At 53.0% G+C, this 20,714-nt stretch overlaps 3 protein-coding genes across 5 annotated transcripts; 1 reads left to right on the forward strand and 2 right to left on the reverse strand.

The window, feature by feature from the left end:
* The first annotated feature begins 657 nt into the window (after positions 1-657).
* Positions 658-4,131, forward strand: LOC126573044 (T-complex protein 11-like protein 1). Its single transcript, XM_050232837.1, has 3 exons — positions 658-789; positions 1,991-2,089; positions 2,186-4,131. The coding sequence occupies exons 2-3, from the start codon at positions 2,073-2,075 to the stop codon at positions 3,759-3,761; spliced, it is 1,593 nt and encodes a 530-aa protein (XP_050088794.1). The 5' UTR covers positions 658-789; positions 1,991-2,072; the 3' UTR covers positions 3,762-4,131.
* A 318-nt stretch (positions 4,132-4,449) lies between these two features.
* Positions 4,450-8,279, reverse strand: LOC126572956 (regulator of telomere elongation helicase 1 homolog). Its single transcript, XM_050232697.1, has 5 exons — positions 8,049-8,279; positions 7,742-7,992; positions 6,822-7,652; positions 4,806-6,741; positions 4,450-4,732 (listed from the first exon to the last, which is right to left on the reverse strand). Exons 2-5 carry the CDS (start codon positions 7,937-7,939, stop codon positions 4,665-4,667), a joined length of 3,033 nt encoding a protein of 1,010 aa, XP_050088654.1. The 5' UTR covers positions 7,940-7,992; positions 8,049-8,279; the 3' UTR covers positions 4,450-4,664.
* A 976-nt stretch (positions 8,280-9,255) lies between these two features.
* On the reverse strand, positions 9,256-20,487 carry LOC126572879 (brefeldin A-inhibited guanine nucleotide-exchange protein 3). Of its 3 annotated transcripts, none has more exons than XM_050232602.1 (9): positions 20,172-20,487; positions 18,786-18,888; positions 18,479-18,585; positions 18,252-18,385; positions 17,396-18,189; positions 16,998-17,312; positions 13,899-15,776; positions 12,457-12,898; positions 9,256-12,362 (listed from the first exon to the last, which is right to left on the reverse strand). In XM_050232602.1, the coding sequence occupies exons 3-9, from the start codon at positions 18,561-18,563 to the stop codon at positions 9,390-9,392; spliced, it is 6,621 nt and encodes a 2,206-aa protein (XP_050088559.1). In that variant the 5' UTR covers positions 18,564-18,585; positions 18,786-18,888; positions 20,172-20,487; the 3' UTR covers positions 9,256-9,389. The 3 variants fall into 3 exon arrangements, with proteins under 3 accessions (XP_050088559.1, XP_050088544.1, XP_050088552.1); XM_050232587.1 differs by having other exon boundaries at positions 18,671-18,888; XM_050232595.1 differs by lacking the exon at positions 20,172-20,487 and adding an exon at positions 19,141-19,663 and having other exon boundaries at positions 18,671-18,888.
* Between the last annotated feature and the right edge of the window lie 227 nt (positions 20,488-20,714).

The raw sequence follows: 20,714 nt of genomic DNA on the forward strand, positions 1-20,714 counted from the left end.
TCCTGCCCAACTTTCGCTATGTTGCGTGTAGCGTGTTCATATGCTCTACCATTGCACTATTTCCAACCGCCATTCGAACGTGACCCGCACAGTGTATGCGCTGGGAAAAAGGGTTTCAACTCCGCATTTACGCCAGGAAAACGTTCGGTGTTCGAATGCGAAATTATATGCTGCGCTAATACGGCAGGACGCAATATGTGGGGGGGAAAGAATGCATCGTGTGTGCATCCGGATAAGTGTTTCAAAATTGTAAGGGCCGTGAGATATTAACGCTATGAATTCGTTGCGTGTCCTTGCCATGTTTCAGCGCTGTTTTCCGCGAGCGGAGCGGAGAGTGTGGATGCAAATGCGCCGGTAAAAAAAAACCAACTTCCGCAGTGGTTTGTAATAGATAGTTTAATGCCTAACAATAGCATTAATTGTGCGGAAATAAAGGAAGGATAAAAGGAAGGTAGGGGGAATAAGGAAAAGGAGTTCACTAGGGAGTTAGGAGATAATTCAAATATATTGAACAATGCATTTTCTTTACTGATGATTTTCTATTGGTTATTTTTACCGTTTTTACCGTTTTTAACGACACAAAGATTGAACTATTAAACCCTTTCATGTAGACGCAGGCGATTGTTTCGCGCTGCGTGTGCCGCGGCTATAAAACGCGTCGAAAGTGGCCGGAGAAGGGGAAAAGCAGCTCAGAGGTGGTTCCGTTCGCACGTGTCCCGCGTGGTGGTGGTTTTCTCCGATCCGCGAGTGATTTGTTTACTAACAAAGAAGCGTACCAAAAGGTTCGAGGTAAGCAGCAGCAAACTCCACTTTGTTCCTCCTCCAAACTCTCCAATAAACCCAAGCCGCAGCACCCGCGCCCATGTCGCCAACAAAGCAGCAAACAAAGAGATTTTCTCGCGGACCAGTTTCTCGCGTGTGTGTATGAGTGCGTCGCCTGCTTTGTTGCAACACTGGTTGCTGGCGGAGCTGAAAGTGAAGTTACTGCGCATTTTTAATAGGCCCGCGCCACTTTTCCCACCGTATCCTGGCCATATTAGATTGGTCATTTCAAGGTCGTAACCCGCGCGGCATCTTTTCACATCGCAACGGCTAACTCGATGCAGCAGAAGAAACCGAACAAACATGTACGTTCATGTCGCGCTCAAGGAAGAACTTGGGAGGTCCTCGCGGGACGGCTCGCAACGGACCGAACAAACACGTCTGTTCATGTCGCGCTCAAGAAAGAACTTGCTAGACCACGGTAACGGTCTTTTTTCCTTTTTTGGAAATGAATCAACCGAAGGGCATATTGTTGTTTCCTTGTTCCGAGCCGCCGGCGCCGACGAAAACGGGTACCAATAATCTCGCGCTGATCATAGTCCACACTCCAGCATACCACGCACGCAGCAGGCCATGCCGGGCTGTGGCCTGTGGCAACGCTACGGCAACAGGCCACTGCGATGCCCCTCAGTCACACCACTTGTTGCAGCTGATGCGCTTTGGTTTCAGCCAGGCCTACAGGCCGCCATTCCTTTGGCGACCAGCAGTGGCAGGGAAATAGGTCAGCGCGCGTATTTTTAGCGGTTCACCCTCTGTTGCAATCGCATCGGGCGTGTGTGTACCGACTTTTGAGTTTTCCAACTATTGTAACGCACACGCAACGGCCGGCCGAAGTTCGGCGTCGGCTGTTACGTAAAACCGAACACACGGTCCGTTGGGTTAAGGGGTTGCTTCGATTTTCGCTTTCAACCAAATGCCGCGCCGCGTAACGGCGTACGACGGCACACATTCGAGAGGCTGCAACCCAACTATTACGGAGAAGCATCACTCGCACTACACCCCGCCCGCATCCGCATGTTATGTCGCGTCCAACGAAATTTTGTGTCTGAAACACTGTCCAGTAGAAAGGCTTGTGCGCGATAGGGGTCCATGCATGTTCATTGTTACTATTGCGACGTTTTGGTCATATTTGGATTTCAAATGCTACATTGTCCCATCTGCTTTGCAGCTCACTCCATCGATCCATCCATCCATTCATCTGTAAATTCCAATTCTGATAGAAGACAAAATCAACCCCCCTCTTAACAACGATGCCGGACAACACACGGTAAGGATGCGGTTTCCCATTTCCCCTAGTGGCGATGTGCCGTTCTGAAATTCGTTTGTTTTTTTTTTCTTCCCACCCCCCCCCCTAACCGAACAGGCGAGACGCTGCCAAGCCGGGCACTTCTGGGGAGCAGCAGGGGCTTGGCAAGGACGGGGAGCATAACGAGCAACCGGGCGGACAACTGGAAGGACTGTGGGGCTTGTTGGAGCGGTATCAGCAGGAGATAGAGATGTTTCTGCCGGGCGTTAACGGGCAGCCACCGACCCCGCTGTCGCCGGCCACGCTGGAGCGTGTCGTCAGGACTTCGGAGAATATGGCGCTCGCCCACGAGATCGCGGTGAACGCCGACTTTAAGCTCAAGTCTCCGTCGGAGGAAGAATCCGAGCAAACGGTGCACGGCGTGGTGCGCCGCACGATGCACACCGCCTACTGGAATCTAGTACAGGAAGATCTAAGCCGCGACCCGCCTAGCTACGAACTGGCTATGAAGATTCTGACTGATGTGAAAAAGTCGTTCAAGGTGCTGCTGCGAGGAAACAACGAACGCGCGCTGGCCAGGCTGAACGGAATGCTGGACGAGGAGCGCATCCAGCAGCAGGTAGAGTTTGGAACACTTGACATACGCAGCATCACAAACTACGTGATCGAACTGATGGGCAAGGCGTGCGCCATGAACCGAGACAATGAGGTGGCCGCACTGAAGCGACAGACCGACACCGTTGCCATACTGCGCGGCATAATGGAAACATTGGACAACATGAAGATAGACATGGCTAACTACATCCTGCACATCACACACATTCAGGTGATGCGCAGCTCCATTGACTACGAAAAGGAAAAGTTCAACGAACTGAAGCAGGTATGTGGTGACAATTTTCCGCTCACCCTGGAGTGGCTCCTCCGTCACATTCCGCCTCCGGCCGGTGGTCCAGCTGGGCACGACGATAATACAGCAGCGTCCACCACCCCCGCCGGTGCCGCCGCCACCCCCGCCCCCGCCCCCGCTGGCGCCGCCGCCGCCGCCGCCGATCAGGAGGGCGATCAGGACGACGACGGGGGTGTCGCTGGCGCCAGCAACGAAATGACACCAGCGATGGCAACGGCCTACGCGGCACTTCTTGACTACATCACTCCGCCGGCTATCCCCGAGCTGCTTAAGCTCGACCAGGATCGCTTTTACCAGATGCGCATCGAGGCGATGCGCCTGTGCATCTGTGCGACCGTTCTGCAGCTGACCGTCTCGGTGATGCCGGTTCTTAGGGACCAAACGGACAAGCGCCAGGAGCTGGCGGACAAATTGATGGTACTGTTCGATGGCTGCAACAGCAAAGAGTCGGTGCTGGAGCTGCTAGAGGGCATGTGGGCCTTCGTGCTGAAGTTTGTTGACGAACAGCAGCCACTGGACACACCAATGGCTGTAGCACTCAAGTATCAGATCGGAAAGGTTGCGGCCAACGACTCACCTGTCTACCCGATTATCTGGAACCGGCTCCAAACGACGCTGGCCAGCGTGCTGACCAAGGGATGTCTTGCACCTATTCATTCCTGCTACCAAAATCTACGTCCGCAGGTGAAAGCGCTGGCAGGGAAGCTGATGCGCGTCGCCGAACATAACTACGCCGTGTACGGCGACTATTACGCCTATCTGATCAACCGCCAACCTACTGCCTAAACCGTACCGCGGGATCCTGTGAGGCTTAATTATTTCACTTCTTTCTCTTCTTCATTCTTATTCCTCTAGCTCTTCCAGCAGCTGATCTAATTTCTCTGTTTTGTCTCATTTGAGGATTCTCAAATACGATCATTTTTTCATCCTATTCTATTCATTCTATTCTATTGTCTTTGCGATGTTCACAACTGAACACACTTACTAATTGTCTTTGCGATGTTCACAACTGAACACTAAGTATGAACTCTCATTTACTTTCTTTCTCTCTATATCGCGCCCATTAATCTACTAATCATTTTCATTGGATGCGCCCATTATTAATTAATAAAAAATCAAATAAACATTTATTGTTGCCTTATAAAGGCTAACTTAACCGTATCGTATAGTATTATTTGTATCCCGGTGCCCTTGGCTTAATAGAACGATCCACTAACAACAGTGCAGCCATTCAAACTCGCCGCTGTTTAGGCTAACCACCGATATCGCACCAAACACTATCATCTGCGAAGGGGCATGGCTAGCAATGTGCATTCACCAGTTTCCACCGGTCCACCGACGACATGCCTATTTGGTCTAGTATCTATAGAGATACGGGATATAGATCCCGATCGCTACAACGTTGTGGCAGGGGAAATGTATTTACCTTTGTAAAGGTTGTATTTACCATTCGAAAAATAAAATAACGAACTGATAACGTGTGATAGTCCCTACCAAGGGGATATATATATTTGAAGGCAGTTTTTTCTTCTCAATTTCGCCAAGCTCCCAGCATGCGAAGCTTTTCAAACAGATTTCGTTCGCTATTTCACCACAGATTTCAGATTCCACAGTGTAGCAGTGTTGCTCTTCCAACTTCTTTTTACATTGAAACTCTACTTCCATTCAGCCCTCCGGACGGTAATCGGGCTACGGTAGTTTTTCCACTTCTTCGGCAAATTGTTGTCGGTGTTCCGCCAAAACAAACGGGCGCATAGCTGCAAAGTAGTAGGGTGGAGAAAAGCAGAAATTAGACGGACTCTTTGCCATTGCAAATGCACTGGACCTCACCTTGAAGTAGATGGCGGTGTTCGGGTGCACCCAGGCACTGGAGAATGTTTCTGTAGAAACGCGCGAAATCGTGATCCGCAAAGTATTGGCCGATTGTACGGAGAAACAGTTTATACAGCGTCAGATTGACGGCACACTTGATGGCCTTCATCAGCTTCATACTTTCCGGTTTGTCATCGAGTGTGCCGTCAGCAGGGGCCAATACCGATTTCGTGGTGGAGGAGGAGGAGGAGGAGCTGCTGGTAGATGGTAACGGTTCATTCTCGGTTTCGTACTTGATGCTCCCAGACGGTACCATCACCAGTTTTGGTTTTTTAAACGTCCTTTCCACACCATCGCCGGTCACGGTAGAGGAACAAGGTGATCCGAGGCCGCGTTTTGCCGTCTCGCTGTGCCTGGGCAACCGTTGATCGTTGTAGTCTAGTGGATTGCTGATATCGACCGATTGGGTGCCCGATTCCAGTTTGACCAGCATCCGGCCCGTTGTCTCGCTCTTCGATGGTTGCGTGTTTGGCGGTACGGTCAGATACTCGTCGATACAAAAGGGCAGTTGAGGAACGGATGGTTGTAGTGGCAATCGTTTGCCACCGGAAACAGTGCCCTTCGCACCACTCGGCAGTTTGAGTTCAGTTTTGCTGGTGGAACAACATTCGCTGCCGCTGGCCTTTTCCCCCAGGTCAGGATCCTTCGCTTGAAACTCGCGCTGAGCAGCTGGTGCCGCGGTGTTCTTGGCAACGCGGAAGAAATTGGCAAGGTCCTTAATCACCGTACCGAAGCGCTGGTTAGGATCGTTCACCAGATGGCTGCGCACCCACGATGACAATTGCATCTGCTGGTGTGTGTTCTGGAACCGGGCATCGCACAGCAGTATCGCACCGTAATCGTTACGATGGCGAATGACGCGCCCGATCGCCTGGTTGACTGCCCGAGATGCCTGCAGCGCGTACCACTCATCACCCTTGATCAAACGATTCTCTGGCGTTCGGTTGCTGGTTAGGTACTCCTTCTTCAGCACGACCCGTGGATCGTGCAGCGGGGGGAACGGTAACCCGGTGATCAGTACCGCCCGCCCATTGATGTCGGCGAAATCCAGCCCCTCCGACACTTTGCCACGGCAGACGGCTAGGAAAATGGCACCCTTTGCCTGCTTGTCCTGAATGCGCTGATAGAACTCCTCCATTGTGCTGTTGAAAGCGTCCTTAGTGCGCGGTTCAACGAAGATGGCTTTCCGGTTGCTAATCTCCGACCACAGGCCCCCGGATTGCCAACCTTCGACGCATTTGTCCAACACTGTGTACGAGGGAAAGAAGACGAGCAACCCGTTCGGTATAACGGGACAGACGGCGAGCAGGGTGCGGCCGAGCGAGCGAATGTAATCCGGGTTGTTCCGGTTGTTGTAGACCGACGAGAGCAGCTGGCCATCGGAACCCTTCGCTATCACTCGAACTAGCACCTGGCTCGGATCGATGATGTGTGGGTTCTCCAGGGTCACCGGGATTGGAATGTTGAGCTCGTTGATAAGTGGTGTGAGCGGGGCGAGCGTACCACTCGTAAGCACGATGCTACGTACGCCCCGATTAGCTAGCTGCCTCATGCCGAACCCTGGATTGAAACACCAAAAGTGTACGATCTTGGCGCTGGTTTTGATCGAGGCGTGTGCGGCTGGTTGATTCGTGGTAATCCAGCCGTCCGCACGCTTACCACCGGTGCGCTTCGTCTGTTTCGGTTCCTCGCTCACCACGTACACTTTGAAGCACCGCCGTACAGCCTCGATGTACTCCTCTCCTTGTCCCGCAAAGACAATCTCCAGGAAGTCACTCACTGCTTGCAAACCGGCGCCTCGCCGCTTAAAGTTGTTCCGCTCCGACAGTGTCGTTAGGTAGCCCGTGATGGCACCGAACAGTGACACCACGCCCGACACATCGCTGAAATGCACCTGCGGGGACAGAGAAACGTACAAACGGACCATGAAATGGAGCATGCAACTCAGCGTGCCGATAGCGGATGGATGCCTACACTAGCTTTTGCCAGCAGACCGAATACGTAGCTGCCAGAGAAGCTCACTTCCCGCTGGGCGGCCGGAAAGGCGATGTCGTCCACTGCCTTTTCGAGGTCCAGCAGCTTCTGCTTCAGCACGGATAGATCGTGCAGCGAAAACTCTTTCTTCTCACCGTCCGTATCGCCCAGACCCGGCACACTCGCCGACTCTCCCATGGCTTCCATCACGTGCGATACGTCCTCGATCGCGAGCGCAATATCGGTGGAGCTGAGCACGGTCGAGCCAGAGTCCTCGCACATCCGCTCGACGTTGTGCGCCTCGTCCAGGATGATCACACTGTTCTGCAGCTCAAGATTGTTGGCCTTGCGTGCCTTCGCATCGAGCAGATAGTTGTACGGCATGAAGATAATGTCCGCCCGCTCGACCATCTCCTTCGACAGATAGAACGGGCACGCCTTGGTACGACCACCGACCGTCACCAGATCCTCGATGTCCATGATCGGTGTGCCGGCAAGCTCCGAGCTGTCCTTCATTTGTTCCACGCGCCGATAATAAACGCAGCTCCGCGACGCCACCTTCTCCTTGCACAGGTACGTCACGGTGGCATTGCTCTCGGATTTCGGCACCTCCGGATGGATGCAGAGCTGTATACGCGAACCGAGCACGATCGCCCGCACGTGGTTGTAGTTGCTCTTCTTCAGCTCCTGCATGGCCTGCGACAACTGGGAATGGGTACGGGACGCATAGATGATTTTGGTGCGCCCTGCCTTCGTGGCGTTGAATTCGAACGCCGCACCCAAATGGCCCGGCTCAGACAGTTCGTACTTGAACGGCATGCGTGCTGCCTCCTGCGAAAACCCCCCCCCCCCCCCGCAAAACAACGAAAAGCATGAGTTAATTCATCGATTCCCTGCCGGCTGCCAGGAATGTGTTTTACGTGTGATCGGGTGTGCACCAGCCAGGCCAACGAGGCGCACAGAATGCTGAGCGTTTTGCCGGTACCGGTGGGTGATTCCAGCAGCCCGTTCGTGCTTTGCTGCAGGCACTCGAGCAGCTTCGACATATAATCCCTCTGCACCTGATAAGGCTCGAAAGGAAAATCCACCGGGATACCGACGATGTCGTACACTGGCATTGTGCGTGTAGCTTCCTTCCCGTGGCAGCCGCTTACAGCGGTTTTCCAGAGTCCTGTAAAAATACAGTATATTTAACAACTGTTGCTGTATCCATGCTCAACGACAAACCTTTTGCATTAAACGCCTTAAACCAACCGAATGGGTCCCCAACAATCGCCGGTTTCGCCGGTTGTTTCACACACAAAACAACACCGGCACGATGTTCCTGGAAACAATCGACAACAACTATGTCTAGTGCATGGACTAGAACAGTAATGTGCACATTTCACGCCCTTTTTACAGCGATTTTACGTGGAAAAAGGGATTTTAGCGGCGATTTTAAAAGGAAGAGCAATTGTTTTTAACCCTTGCAGCACAAAAACAATTGGCCGCCAAGATGTGTAAAATGAACAGGTGAAGGAGTTTGTATGGAGTTTGAGTTTTTGAAAGTTTCTTGAGCGAAAATTCTCCCAATTTTCCTTATCCTCTAGTTCTCGTGTAGTTATTTTATTAATTTACTAAACATAGTAACGCATTTTGTTCGTCTACATCAGTTTATTTGAAGCATCTTGGTTATGGCACGACATCGCCATAAATACATGTTTTATGGTAACCGCCCGTAACATAAGTGCGCATACCTCGCGCGTGCACTCCCAAATTCAAATGCGGACCGCAGAGAGAAGCCCGCAAAAGCAGAAAATTGAGTAAATCTATCAAAACTTTCCTCCTGGTGCAGCGGCACCATTGGCGGAAGATTAGCTCTGGCTGAATGCGCTTCCCATGATTCGTTTTACACCGAATTGAAATGGTTTTACGTTTCATTTTCATTCATTTTAATGATCCCTCGCTAGTTTGTTTTATTGCATTGTATTCTCATCGACACGCAACAAGAACAATCGTTTTTCTTAATCTTCTTTTAAATCCAGTTCCAACCGCATCAATGATCAAGTTTGGTAATGCGTGATAGCAATTGCTTAGAGCCAGGATTTAACTAAAGATCTAAATGAAGTGTTTGACTGTACGAAAACTGTTAATCGGAGAGTTGATAGGACATTCAACCTTCAAATCGAGGCCGCTCGTGCCCATTTTGGTCATCACTTATTGAGCAGTTTGAGCACGCGGTCTCGTATGATCGAATATGAAGATTCAAAAATGGAGAGCCAAAAAAACACGTGTGCTCCTGCGGTTGAGGATTTGCGACAGCGATAACGACCACGATATAGTAACGCTACCCACGTTGAGGAGAAATATATGTATATATATATATATATTATGAGTAACCATAACTGTTAAATTACACAATTACACAATGGCTTGCGGATTTTCGGGCTGATACTGCATAACGCGCAATTAATACTTTGTGTTTTTTTGTTTTGTTTGTTCTGGTTGTTGTTGTGTGAGTCTGTCTTCGAAGCACAATGAGGGGGGGGGGAGGAAGGATAACGGATCTCTCTCTCTCTCTCTCTCTTTCTAGTGGGCAACCACGTCCAAGCTGGCACCGGCCGGGTGGTGCTGGTGGTTCTCCTCGACGTAGCGAAACGCTTCCCGTATCGTGGGGGTCAACAAAAGTTGTAAATAGTCCGACTGTTCGTCGGGCAGCAGCTTGATCAGCTCGATCGACGCGACGATCAGCTGCCGTAAGGCGGAGGTTTTGTACGACACATCCCGCTGGATGCTATGGGCGCGCTGTAGCTCTATTTCCGGCGGTATCGCTGACTTTTGCCGTTCCGCTAGCAGCGGTTGCGGTGGCGGTGGCGGTGTGCTGTCCTGCAGTTGTTTGTAGTGGGCTTCAAGCTCCTTCTGCTGCTGCTCCTGCTGCTGCTGCTTAGTGGCGGCGTCTTTCGGTGCGCTGGTCGTCGGTGAGCACTTCTCCTCGATACTGATCGATACTTCAACCTGCTGCTGCTGCTGCTGCTGCTGGTCACTGGCCAGCGGCGACACTATACCGGCCTCTTCATTGCCCGCCCTGTACCGGAGACCCGGCCCACCATTCGGTTCGTGCTCCAGGTGGTCAATAAAGTGTTCGGCAATCAGCTCCCACAGGTCACGCAGTGCCAGCAGATACTGTAGGCACGTGTCGTCACATTTACCACCACCGGGCAGCGTGCTGGGCGCTGGATCGTACCGTGCACGGTCAAGCGCCTGCCGGACATCGGCCACATCGAGCCGGTACAGCCGGACATTGCTCAGATACGTATCGACCAGCACCATGTACTGGATGATCCAGGACGAGTTCATCTGTTTGTACAGATTGGCGGCATACTCGATGCCGGACACCTTCTGCAGCAGAAACTTGAGCCCCGGTCGGGTGTCGAACTCGATCGCGCTGGCCAGAAACTGGCGCAGGGCACGCAACAGTATCTCCTTGCTGTGCTGGCCGAGCTGGAAAGGGGATTTGGTGCTCGTGGCACCACTGGCACGTTGCGCCGCTGCCGCTGCCATCGTCGACGAGGAGGCCACGGAGACCGCCTCCGCCCGGCTGCTGCTGCTGTAGAAGCAGGTGTTGAGCTCACTCGGCACGTTCGACAGCCCACTCAGCAGTACGTTCGCGATCAGCTGCAGCAACATCTGGCTGGCTAGCATGCCCACGATCAGATTGCGGTACGGTATGCGAATGATGTAGCTATCAACGGGACCGCACCCGCTGGCTGGTGGTGGGGACACTGCTTTCGTGGTACTGGTACCGAACGTTCCCCCACTGGCATCCACTGGCTGACACTGGAGCGGGTGTAGCAGAAAGGAGTACGAACGATCCTCCTGCTGTAGCCCACTGGCACCGATACCGGCCGGGCCGGTCGCGCTGGTACCGGTACTGCCGGGGCTAGGCCGTACCACTCCAATCCCACCAGCCTCTCGCTGGCAGTCCATCAGAAAGACCTGCTGCGCTAGCGAGTGAATCCGCTGCAGCTCCTCGGTTGTGCTGTCCCGGCGGGCCGCCACCTTCACGTTCGCACAATCACCGTAGAAGCTGTTCGAGTTGCGGTTGAACGCAAAGATGAGCTGCTTGAGCGGTGCCATCGATACCGTGCTGGCCCGGTGGATGGCCGACGCGATAATGACCCACTGGTCCTCCCCGAACAGGTGACCGGCGGAGAAGAGAATGTGCTTCATGCAGGACACGCCGACCCGGGCAATCGTCTCCTGGGACTGTGCCGAACACTCGATCAGCACCAGCAGCAGCTGCTTGAGGGCGAGCGTACTGGACGGGCTCGGTTGTTGCTGTTGCTTCCGTTCCCGTTCCCGTTCCCGGCCCCGTGACTGTTCCCGTCCTTGTCTGCCTTCATTCGACTCACTGCCAATCACGATCCGATCATCGTCCGGACCGCTGGCGACTGGCGCACCCGTCACGGCCCGGGCCAGAAAGTCCACCACCAGATCGGTGGTCATGCAGCAGCAGTGCTTAAAGTTCTTCTCAATCAACGCCCAGCTCTTCTGCGCCTTGTTCACGTACCGCAACCAGTCCTGGATCATCGGTATCAGCAGGTGGTTGACGCAGTAGAACCCAAACTCGACCCCCGGACTCACCGGCAACTGTTTGAAGATCTTGAAGATGGACTGCAGGATCGGCGACTGGTGAGCGATCGGGCAGACAATCAGCGAGTTGGTGAGTCCGTCCAGGAGCAAAAACCACACCTTCAGCACACCGCTCGGCCGGTCCAGCTCGTCCAGCTTGCGGATTGACTCGCGGTCGATGTGCAGCGCCCGGTAGCTGATCCGGCACTGCTCGTCGCTGGCGTGCAGGTACTCCTGGCCGAAGAACGCCAGCTGCTCCATCGAGCTCGGTATGGTGGCGTCGATCAGGTGCGTATAGCTGATGCCCTTGATCTTGTAGGTCGAGTGCAGGTTCGGGCACTGCGGCATATGGTACATAAAGTCAAGGATCGTGGCGCACCGTTCCAGGAACTTGAGCGCATCGTACAGGAAATCGCCGGAGCGCATCGTGAGCCCGCCGAGCTCGTCCGACGTCGTGCTCGCGTCGATCACCATCGACGGTGGGCCACTCGAGGGTGTCTGCGCACCACCACCACCCGTACCCGTTCCCGAGATCTCCAGGTACGACAACAGACACAGGATACAGTCGAGGCCAGCATTCGCAAACACCAGCATATTGTCCGTCTCGAGAAACACGCGGAAAATGTCGATAATGTTGGCGAGGTGCACCGGGCGGTTCCGTGCCGTCCGTAGCGTCCCGAAGAGGGGCCGCCAGCCGGACCGGATCTCGGTCCGGTGCGCCTCCACCACCTCGTACAGACAGGCGACAATCTGGTCCTGGACGTCCGCATCGCACGTATCCGCACTCAGCAGATTTTCGAACGGCTTCAGGAGTGCCTCGTTGAAGTGAAAGTGCGGTAGCTCGGTCTGCTCCACCAGCAGCGCGGTGATGATGTCGTGGATGTACTCGATCGCTCGCTTCGAGATGCTCCGATCCTTGTGACAGGCAGCCTAGCGCCGAATGGAGAGACGGAATGGAGAGAATATCATTTTATTGAAGTCGTGATGGTGCAGCAGCAGCAGCAGCAGCAGCAAAACCACTCACATCCATCAGGTGTGGTCCGGTGATTGCCCACACCTTCAGCACGTGCAGCAGGGGCCGGGGACCGCGGAACACCTTCAGTGTCACGTCACCGACACGGTGCAACAGGAGCGCGAGGGGTAGCGAGTCGTTCTTCACCTTCCACGGGCGGCCAAGCCACCAGGACTTTCGGCCACGCTTCTTCACCGAGGTCGCACTCTTGTACAGCTGTTCGCGCGACGCCCGGCAAAGGCTCTTGAGGAAGTGCTGGAGGGCGGGCAGGGCCAAGCGTTCGGCTGCCTCGGCGAACAGCACATCCGCCTGGTGCGAGAGGGCGCACAGCATCTTGGCGGTGTCGGCCGGCGAGAGGTGGACTGAATCGTTGCCGGCGTACGCCTTCAGGATGCTGAGCACGTTCACGTTGGCGTTCGTGCTCGGGGCCTGCAGGAAGCTGTACACGTCAATGCTGGGAGAGGGAGAGTGAGAGAGAGAGAGAGAGAGAGAGAGGGAAAGAGAATTTATAAAAGATTATTATAAAAGAACCCACCAAACCAAAAAACACCGTTTCTTTTGTTAAAGGACCTATAGTTTTTACATTTTTCCCGTGAATGCTTATTCGTTTAAGAGTATTGTGTAAAAGTTTTGGAACAATCGAAGCGAAACTGACAAAGATACAGATTTTTGAACAGTCGCACGACTCATGCATCGGACAGACACGCATTTCTAAATTGGATGCCATGGATGAAGTATTGCACAAATCTTCTCCAAACTACGTCCAAATATTCTTCAAAAGTTGTAGTTTATGATGGCATTTACAGAAATGTATATGGGTAAATACTTTTCTTGTAACAAATCGCCAAAAATGAGCCGATTTTCGGTACGCATCAAAAGACTTCAAGCGACGAACCCGGTTTGACAAATCCGTCACCGTTTCCAAAGTCGGTACCCACCGTAGCATAGAAACTACTGGGCCGATTGATTTGAAATTTTGTATACATAATCTGTACACTATTTGCCAGGTAGTGCTATCGAGATTTTATGAAAATTGCTGTTACTTCTTTTTAAACAAATCTTTAAAAATCGTGTTTTAGGCAAAATCGTAAAAAGCATCACTTTTTCAACTTCAAAATGCTGCCAAAAATCGAAAAATGAGAAAATCTACAAAAACTCGACGCGGTTACCTGGATAAACTTATTATCTTTCAAACGAGTATCGATTTGCATGTTTCGGATTACCCATCACGAAGCTACGACGGGATTTCAATTTTTAAATTTTTTAAATAGGGAACCACGTGATTCAGCTTTGCCACCACGCCTTTCTTAAGTTGATGCCATGGAAGAAGTATTTCACAAACTCTTCCCCCCCCCCCCCCCCAAAAGGAAAGCAACCAAATATTGTTGAAAAGTTTTAGTTTCGTATAAAATTCACTAGGTAAAAATTAAAGTTAAATAGCTTCTTCCACTTACCACGTCTCATCCTCGTCGACCGAGTACGGTGAAAGATGAAGCTTATCGGCACCGGCACCACCACCAATCCGTGGCCCCGCGGCTGATGCCTCCGATGCATCCTTACACTGGGCCGCTCCACCACCACCACCACCACCAGTATTCCCATTCTGCGAGCTAAACAGATCATGCTCGAGCTGCGTAACGTGCCGGCAGACGGAGAACACGGGCAGCCAGCAGTCGGCACTGTGCGAACCGAGCTCGAGCCCCCCGGACAGCACCACGTCCATCGAGAGCGCATGGCTGGCCGGTATCTTGGGCCCAGCGCTCTGGCACACGTTGCACGCAATCAGATTGATAATGTTCCCCGCCAGGTGCTGCAGGGCGAGCGCATTACTGAGGGTGGCCGCCGCATGCAAACCATCGAGACTGAGCGCGTACAGCGTTTCGCCCGAACCCCTTGCCGGGTCCCTGGGGCCCGGTCCGTACCGTAGCGTGCGCTTCACGGACAGCTTCACAAGCCGACCGGCGGTGGTCCGATGGTGACCGGCCGCACCACCACCACCACCGGCGGCGGCGGTTGTACCGGCTTCACCCAGCCCGGCCGTCAACACTGCCACCATCGAGTCCCAGCAGCAGGTGAGGAGCCGGCGGGCAATCTTTTTGGCCGCCTGCTGCTGCACCGTCCGCTCACCGTGCACCCGCACCACCGACTGTAACCGCATCCAGTCGGACAGCATCTGCGTCGGCCCGAATCCGCCCGCATCGTACAGCATGTCGAGCAGCGCACAGTGACCACCGTCCGGTTGCTGGTGCTCCACCAGGCCCGGGTCGATCGCTCCGAGGGGGTTCGTTGCCAGGATGCACTGGTACAGCTCACGGAGCCAGCCAGCCGACTGGTACACCAGGATGCCGGAGTGTTGCACCGAAGTAACGAACTGTTGCTCCGACAGTGGAATCGCCGTCGTTGCCGTCACGGTCCGGGTTGCTGTTCGGTCAGGATCGCGGGTGGTGGTCGCCCCGTTTCCCATCGCTTCGTAGTGGCCCGATTTCATGAGCTGAAGGGCGAGCAGCAGGGCGGAGAAGGTGGCCAAGTAAATACCGTCCGCATTGAGCGCGGTGAGACCGTAGGCGGGGTCACTCGGGCTGCTCGGGCCATCCAACCGATTGAGACAGTGCTGCTGGCACACCTTCGAGGCAAACTCTTGCATCGCTTCGTCCACCTCGATCGACGATTTGTGCTTGAGCAGGGCAGGCACGAGCACATTCGTGAGGACGACCGCAAACTCCCGGGCATGCTGTCGATCGCAATCGGCCCCGGCCCCGGCCCCGGCCCCGGCTCCGGCTCCGGCCCCGGCCCCGGACACTCCAGCCGCGGTCGCTGCAGCCGACGATGACGAGGAAACCGATTCTTCGAGGTGCGACCACAGCCAGATGGGTTGGCTCGCCCGGGATGACCCTTCGTCACCGGACGAGTGGGCTGCCTCATCTTCCGGCCCCTCCGTATCACCCGAACCGAGTGAACCAACTTCCGGGTCGATCGTGTGATCACCGCCCGGGCCACCATTCCCATTGCCATCCCCGTCCGAGTCGGTGTCGGACTCGTACCCATTCTGGCGCAGTTCGGCAACCGCGTCGCGGTACGGTGGTGGCAGCCGGCTCATCGACTGGTACGTTAGCGGACCACTGTAATCCGCATCCGGGAGGCGTGGGTACCGGCGGTTCACTAGCTCGGCGATACGATCACTGATGAGCGTATCGGCCAGTCCACCGCTCGACAGGACCTGCAGGCTTTCGAGCAGTGCCACGATGCACTCGACGGCTGAGCAGAGTGCACCGTACACCGAGGTGCTACCGTTGTGCCAGGCTGCCGCACACTCTTCCATTGCGTCGATTACGCTGTGCCCCGGGGGGAGAGAGAGAGTGTGAGTTAGTGATGCTGGAATAATTGATTTTTCGATTTTTGGCAGCTTTTTTGAAGTGGCTTTTTACTGTTCGACAAAAAGGGTTACGTAATTTTTTTTTATAAAAAAAGGGTATCAACATTTTTTATGAAATTTTGACGGCACTACCTGACAAATAGTGTACAGATTGTGTGTAGAAAATTTCAAATCAATCGGACGAGTAGTTTCTATGCTACGGTGGGTAGACCGACTTTGAAAACGGTGACAGATTCGTCAACGAACCCGGTCGTTGAAGTCTTTTGATTTGTACCGAAAAACGGTTCATTTTTGGCGATTTGTTACAAGAAAAGTATCAACCTATTTATGTTTTGGTAAATGCCATAATAAACTACAACTTTTGATGAATATTTGGTCGCATTTTGGAGAAGATTTGTGAAATACTTCATCCGTGGCATCAATTTTAGAAAGGCGTGTCTGCCGATGCATGAGTCGTGCGACTTTTCAAAACTCAATGTCTTTGTCAGTTTTGCTTCGATTGCTCCAAAACTTTTAACACAATACTCTTGAAAGGATCAGCTTCCAGGGAAAAATGTAAATAATAAATAAGGCAAATAAATTCAATACTTAAGTGTAAAAAAAGTAAGTAAATCAAAGATACTTATGATTTACCAGGTGAATGCATATGAAACCGTTGTTTTTTCTTCGAAAATAAAACGTTTATTGTGGGAAAACGGATAATAATTTATCCTCCAAGGTAATGGCCATTCGTTAGCTACACATTTCAACTATATCTTTGGCAATTTTCAGATGCCTTGCCAAAAAAACATGCAATTTGATGTCTTTAAACAGAGACTTTCATAGAGACAAAAAAACCAACGATGTCCGCGAATCGCAGTTTTTTTGTGAACGAAGCTTGCCATTTTAAATCGCAGTGAAAATATTTGTTATAGTGTTAAATTAGAAAAACTGCACACCGATTATGTTTAATGGATGCACAATGAGAACAAAATAAAAACACTTGGACTGGCTTTACAGCTCCATTTGGCGTAGATATCGCTTTAAAACGAAAAACAAAGGTCGGTTTCATATGCATATACACCCGGTAATAAGCTGTTGCTTGGTGGTTCGCGTGTGACGATCTTAAAACTTAAATTAAATCCAAATGGTATCGGTTAATCTTTTACATAACAGGGGGGCGCCCCTCCGCGGTACTCACAGCCGAAACAGCGCCATATCGTCACTGCTGCTCTGCGATTTGTCCGGATAGAGGATGATGGCCAGGTCGATGAGCCGCTCCGGTGACTTGAAGATTTCGCGCGCGTACCGCAGCGGCTCGGTCCGGTTGGCCGGTACCGGCAGCAGCAGCATCCGATGGAACAGCGCCTCCAGCATCGGCCGCAAGCTACCCTGGGCACCGGCAATCCGCAGCAGCTGGATGCTGGTCAGGTAAATGCAGCGTGCCTGCGGCCCATCCAGCCCCGGGCGCGTAAAGAAGCCCCGGTTTTCGCTCTCGATCAAATGAATGGCATCCCTGTGTCCGAGTTTTTTAGGGGGGGGGGGGGGGGTGAACATCAGTAAAAGGTTCATCGACGTTCGACCCACCCTGGACCATACCTGTACGTAAACTTTTTGTCCTTGTTCACCCGCCCCGGTGAGCCCATGGTGGCGGCCAACGTTGGGCAAAACTTTTGCCACAGAAAGGCGGTAAAGTGCGGGTTCGCGTGCACGTCGGACGGTAGCGACACGACGAGCGTCAGGATGCACTCCATCAGGTAGAGCGACGAGCTGGAACTGTTCCCGGTTCCGCCACCACCACCACCACCACCACCGAGCGTGACGTCACAGGACGTGAGGGCGGCGACGGCTGCCGCAGCTGACCGGTGGTGCTGATGGTGGTGGTGATTCGCCGAACCCGCGAGACCCGCTGCAGCAGCCGCCGCCGCCGCCGCCGCCGACGCCGCCGTGGCCGCCGCGGACGGTTCCACTAGCCGGCTGCACAGCCACTGCATCACCGGTATCACCTCGTTGTAGACAGCGGCCGCCATACCCAAGCTAATAATCCCGGTCGGATCCAGCCGAACGATCTCTTCCGCCTCGTCCTTGAGGAACGCACAGAAGGTGCGCAAACACTGGCTACCGGCGGCCAGTGACGCAGCCCGAACCGCCCGTGAACCATTCTCCCAGCACTCGCCACACCTGGAAAGCACCTCGATCAACAGCCGACCGTTAAGGGTGCAGGTCGGTGAGCAGGCCATCGCCAGGATGAGCCGCAGCACGTTCACCACCGTGTCCTCGGTGTTGGCGACCGTCGACAGGCTCGACGTGGCACGCAGCAACTGGGCCGGTAACCACAACGAATCGTCCTCCGGTTCCAGCCCCGCAAAGAACCGTTCATCGCGGATAATGCGCTGTGTGGGGGGAAAGGCGATTACTACAATGCTCCTCTCTTGGCGTGCCAATCTGTTCTTACATGCAAACCGTTCAGCCCGTAGGTGATGAACTTTGGGCGCTTCGTCTCGAGTGCCATCTGGAGGGCGGTGAAGCAGACCGACCGCAGCTCGTACGATGGATCCCGGTGTAATCCGTGCTGGCGGGATAATTTCTCTGTAAAGACACCCAAACCCAGAGAGAGAGAGAGAGAGAGAGAGAGAGTGAGGAGGGGAGAGCGAGACTACAGAGAGAGAGCGGGAAGCATACCGTGTGCGATCTGTGCGGCCTGCTTGAGGTTCTGCAGCTTGCTGCCGGTCGCTTCCTTCACTATCGTCGCCAGGAGTTCCTCCATTTTGTGACCACCGATCTCGGTACTGAGAGAGAGAGAGAGGGAGAGTGAAAGAGGTGGAGGTTAAAGAAATCGACGGATCGTAGACGATTTACTGCCGCTCTACTTACGGTGCGTCAACTACGATTACGAGGGTGGAAGGATGGTGATATATTTATACTGGTTTTTTTTTTTATTATGGAGCGAACTACGAAGAAAAGAAACAAACTATCGGCTACTGCTCACTGGTGTCATTTGCTCTCCAACGCTTATTGTCCCCGACTCCGGATTGCAATCTGTTCCGAGATCTGTACAACAAAGTGTTCAAAGCTGCCTGCGGTGCCTTTCTCTAACGTATGCATTTATGAAAAAAGGGGAGACAAATTTTGAAAGGTGATAAGAAATAAACTATGACTGATAATTGAGTTCTGTAAAGTACATGTGGAGAGGCAGATTATTAGTTTATTGGCAAACAAATTTGGTGCCATTCCGAGCACCGATCGGATGGCCGCATCGCAGCGATGTAGCCACCTTTTCCTCGGTCTCGGTCGGATCAGCATCGCTTTGGAGCTTTTTCAGAGGTGAGAGCCGTCGTGCGTACCTTCTTGTGATGCTTTTATTGTTGGACAATAGCGCAAAGAACGTACAGACACCCGGAACGGCTTTATCCGGTGCTCACAAAGCGATACAAGATGAACGTTTTTGGACGTTTATGAAAATGCACAAACCTCGGCACGAAGTTGCGCTTCACAATTTTCACCATCACGATTAGAGTTCGACTGATAGTGTCTTCAAATTTTGTCTGATGAATCATGAAGAACTACTTTCGGTGCTGCATTTTACGTTTCTGCCGTGCGATAGATGGTTTACCCACGAAAAATCGGCAAATTGTGTCTCTTTTTTTTTGCAATGCATACGTTAGCTTCCCTTCCCTGTCCACAGGCCACTCCTCAACTAGTTTCAATTCCATCCATACATTCGCCAAGCATACGGTACGGTCTTGCATTCACAAAGGATCCCCTTTCGTCGCGTAGGTAGAACAAAGCACAAACGAACTGTAACAGAGCCAAGCCATGCTGCACAACAATCCAATTGCGAACGATGAATTTGAGCGTGAACGATCCGTTTGACGCCCGATGAGCAACATATGATGCGAAGAGAAAAGATGGAACACCAACACACAGACAGGCGCGGACGCCACAGGACGAAAAGCGCGCCACGGGACCCCCGTAAAAAAAGAAAAAAAAAGCCTCGAAGAAGGCTGGATGCACAATTGATTGATGCGATCGGCATTCGCGGGTAACCAGGACACCTCACCGGGCTACCGGGATGGTTTTTGTGGTGATGCCAGAGCCCAAATTTCCCGTTTTCTCGCTACCCCACGCTCAGCTGGGACCTACGCTAACGCTTTATGGCGCATGCCCCGCGCACGGGTGGCCGAGACAAACGCGTAAAATCGATAAGAAAAAAACCCGTACCGTACCACCTGGCCAGCGTGCTACTGGTGTGCCTGGTGTGCCCCCCCCCCCCCCTTCCCTCCACGGGCGTCTAGTGCCACCGTACGGTCTCCATATGGTTCCGTCACTGGTCACAGGTTCAGGGCGATGAATCTTTCGTCCAGGCGACACTTACAACATTTTACTCACTCTTCTCTCTCTCTCCCTCTCTCACTGCAGCGATGGAGGGCACTGGCACACGGGACCGTACATTCTGTTGCGACTGGCAAGCGCCGGCAACCGCGACCGTTGTGAATCTTGGTGGTTTGGCAGCCCACAACCACAACCACCAGCAACACCTGGCGGTGCTACTGCTGCTACTGCTACTAATGTTGTTGCTGTTCTGTGGTTCCGCGTCCTGCCAGTGACAATGCCTGGTGGAAATGTTGCTGCGAAAGGTTGCTGCGCTACTCGCACGCTAACCGAAACCACTGAGCGTATGGTGGTGGACTAGTGAGGTGGTGTCTCTGGTGGCAGTGAAACAATACAAAAAAAATAAAATATGCACGTCCGTACGCACACACATCGCACGGTGCTGCACGCGTGCGGCTGCGCGGTACGATGGAAGATGGAGCCAAACGGCTCCTTTTTTTTTTCTTTTTTGTTACAAGGAACCATCATGGTGACATGGTGGACGGCTGTCAAACGGTGTTACTGACCAATACGTCAGTTAGTCGGT

The sequence above is a fragment of the Anopheles aquasalis genome, chromosome X, assembly GCF_943734665.1.
Source record: "Anopheles aquasalis chromosome X, idAnoAquaMG_Q_19, whole genome shotgun sequence".
NCBI lineage: Eukaryota > Metazoa > Arthropoda > Insecta > Diptera > Culicidae > Anopheles > Anopheles aquasalis.

Coding starts and splice junctions, on each gene's coding strand:
- LOC126572956 (XM_050232697.1), bottom strand. CDS start 7,939: ATGCCAGTGTACGACATCGTCGGTATCCCGGTGGATTTTCCTTTCGAG. Junction 7,653..7,741: donor TGGTGCACACCCGATCACAC/GTAAAACACATT, acceptor GGGTTTTCGCAG/GAGGCAGCACGCATGCCGTT. Junction 6,742..6,821: donor GTCTGCTGGCAAAAGCTAGT/GTAGGCATCCAT, acceptor CTGTCCCCGCAG/GTGCATTTCAGCGATGTGTC.
- LOC126572879 (XM_050232602.1), bottom strand. CDS start 18,563: ATGGAGGAACTCCTGGCGACGATAGTGAAGGAAGCGACCGGCAGCAAG. Junction 18,386..18,478: donor GGCCGCACAGATCGCACACG/GTATGCTTCCCG, acceptor GTGTCTTTACAG/AGAAATTATCCCGCCAGCAC. Junction 17,313..17,395: donor GACAAAAAGTTTACGTACAG/GTATGGTCCAGG, acceptor ACTCGGACACAG/GGATGCCATTCATTTGATCG.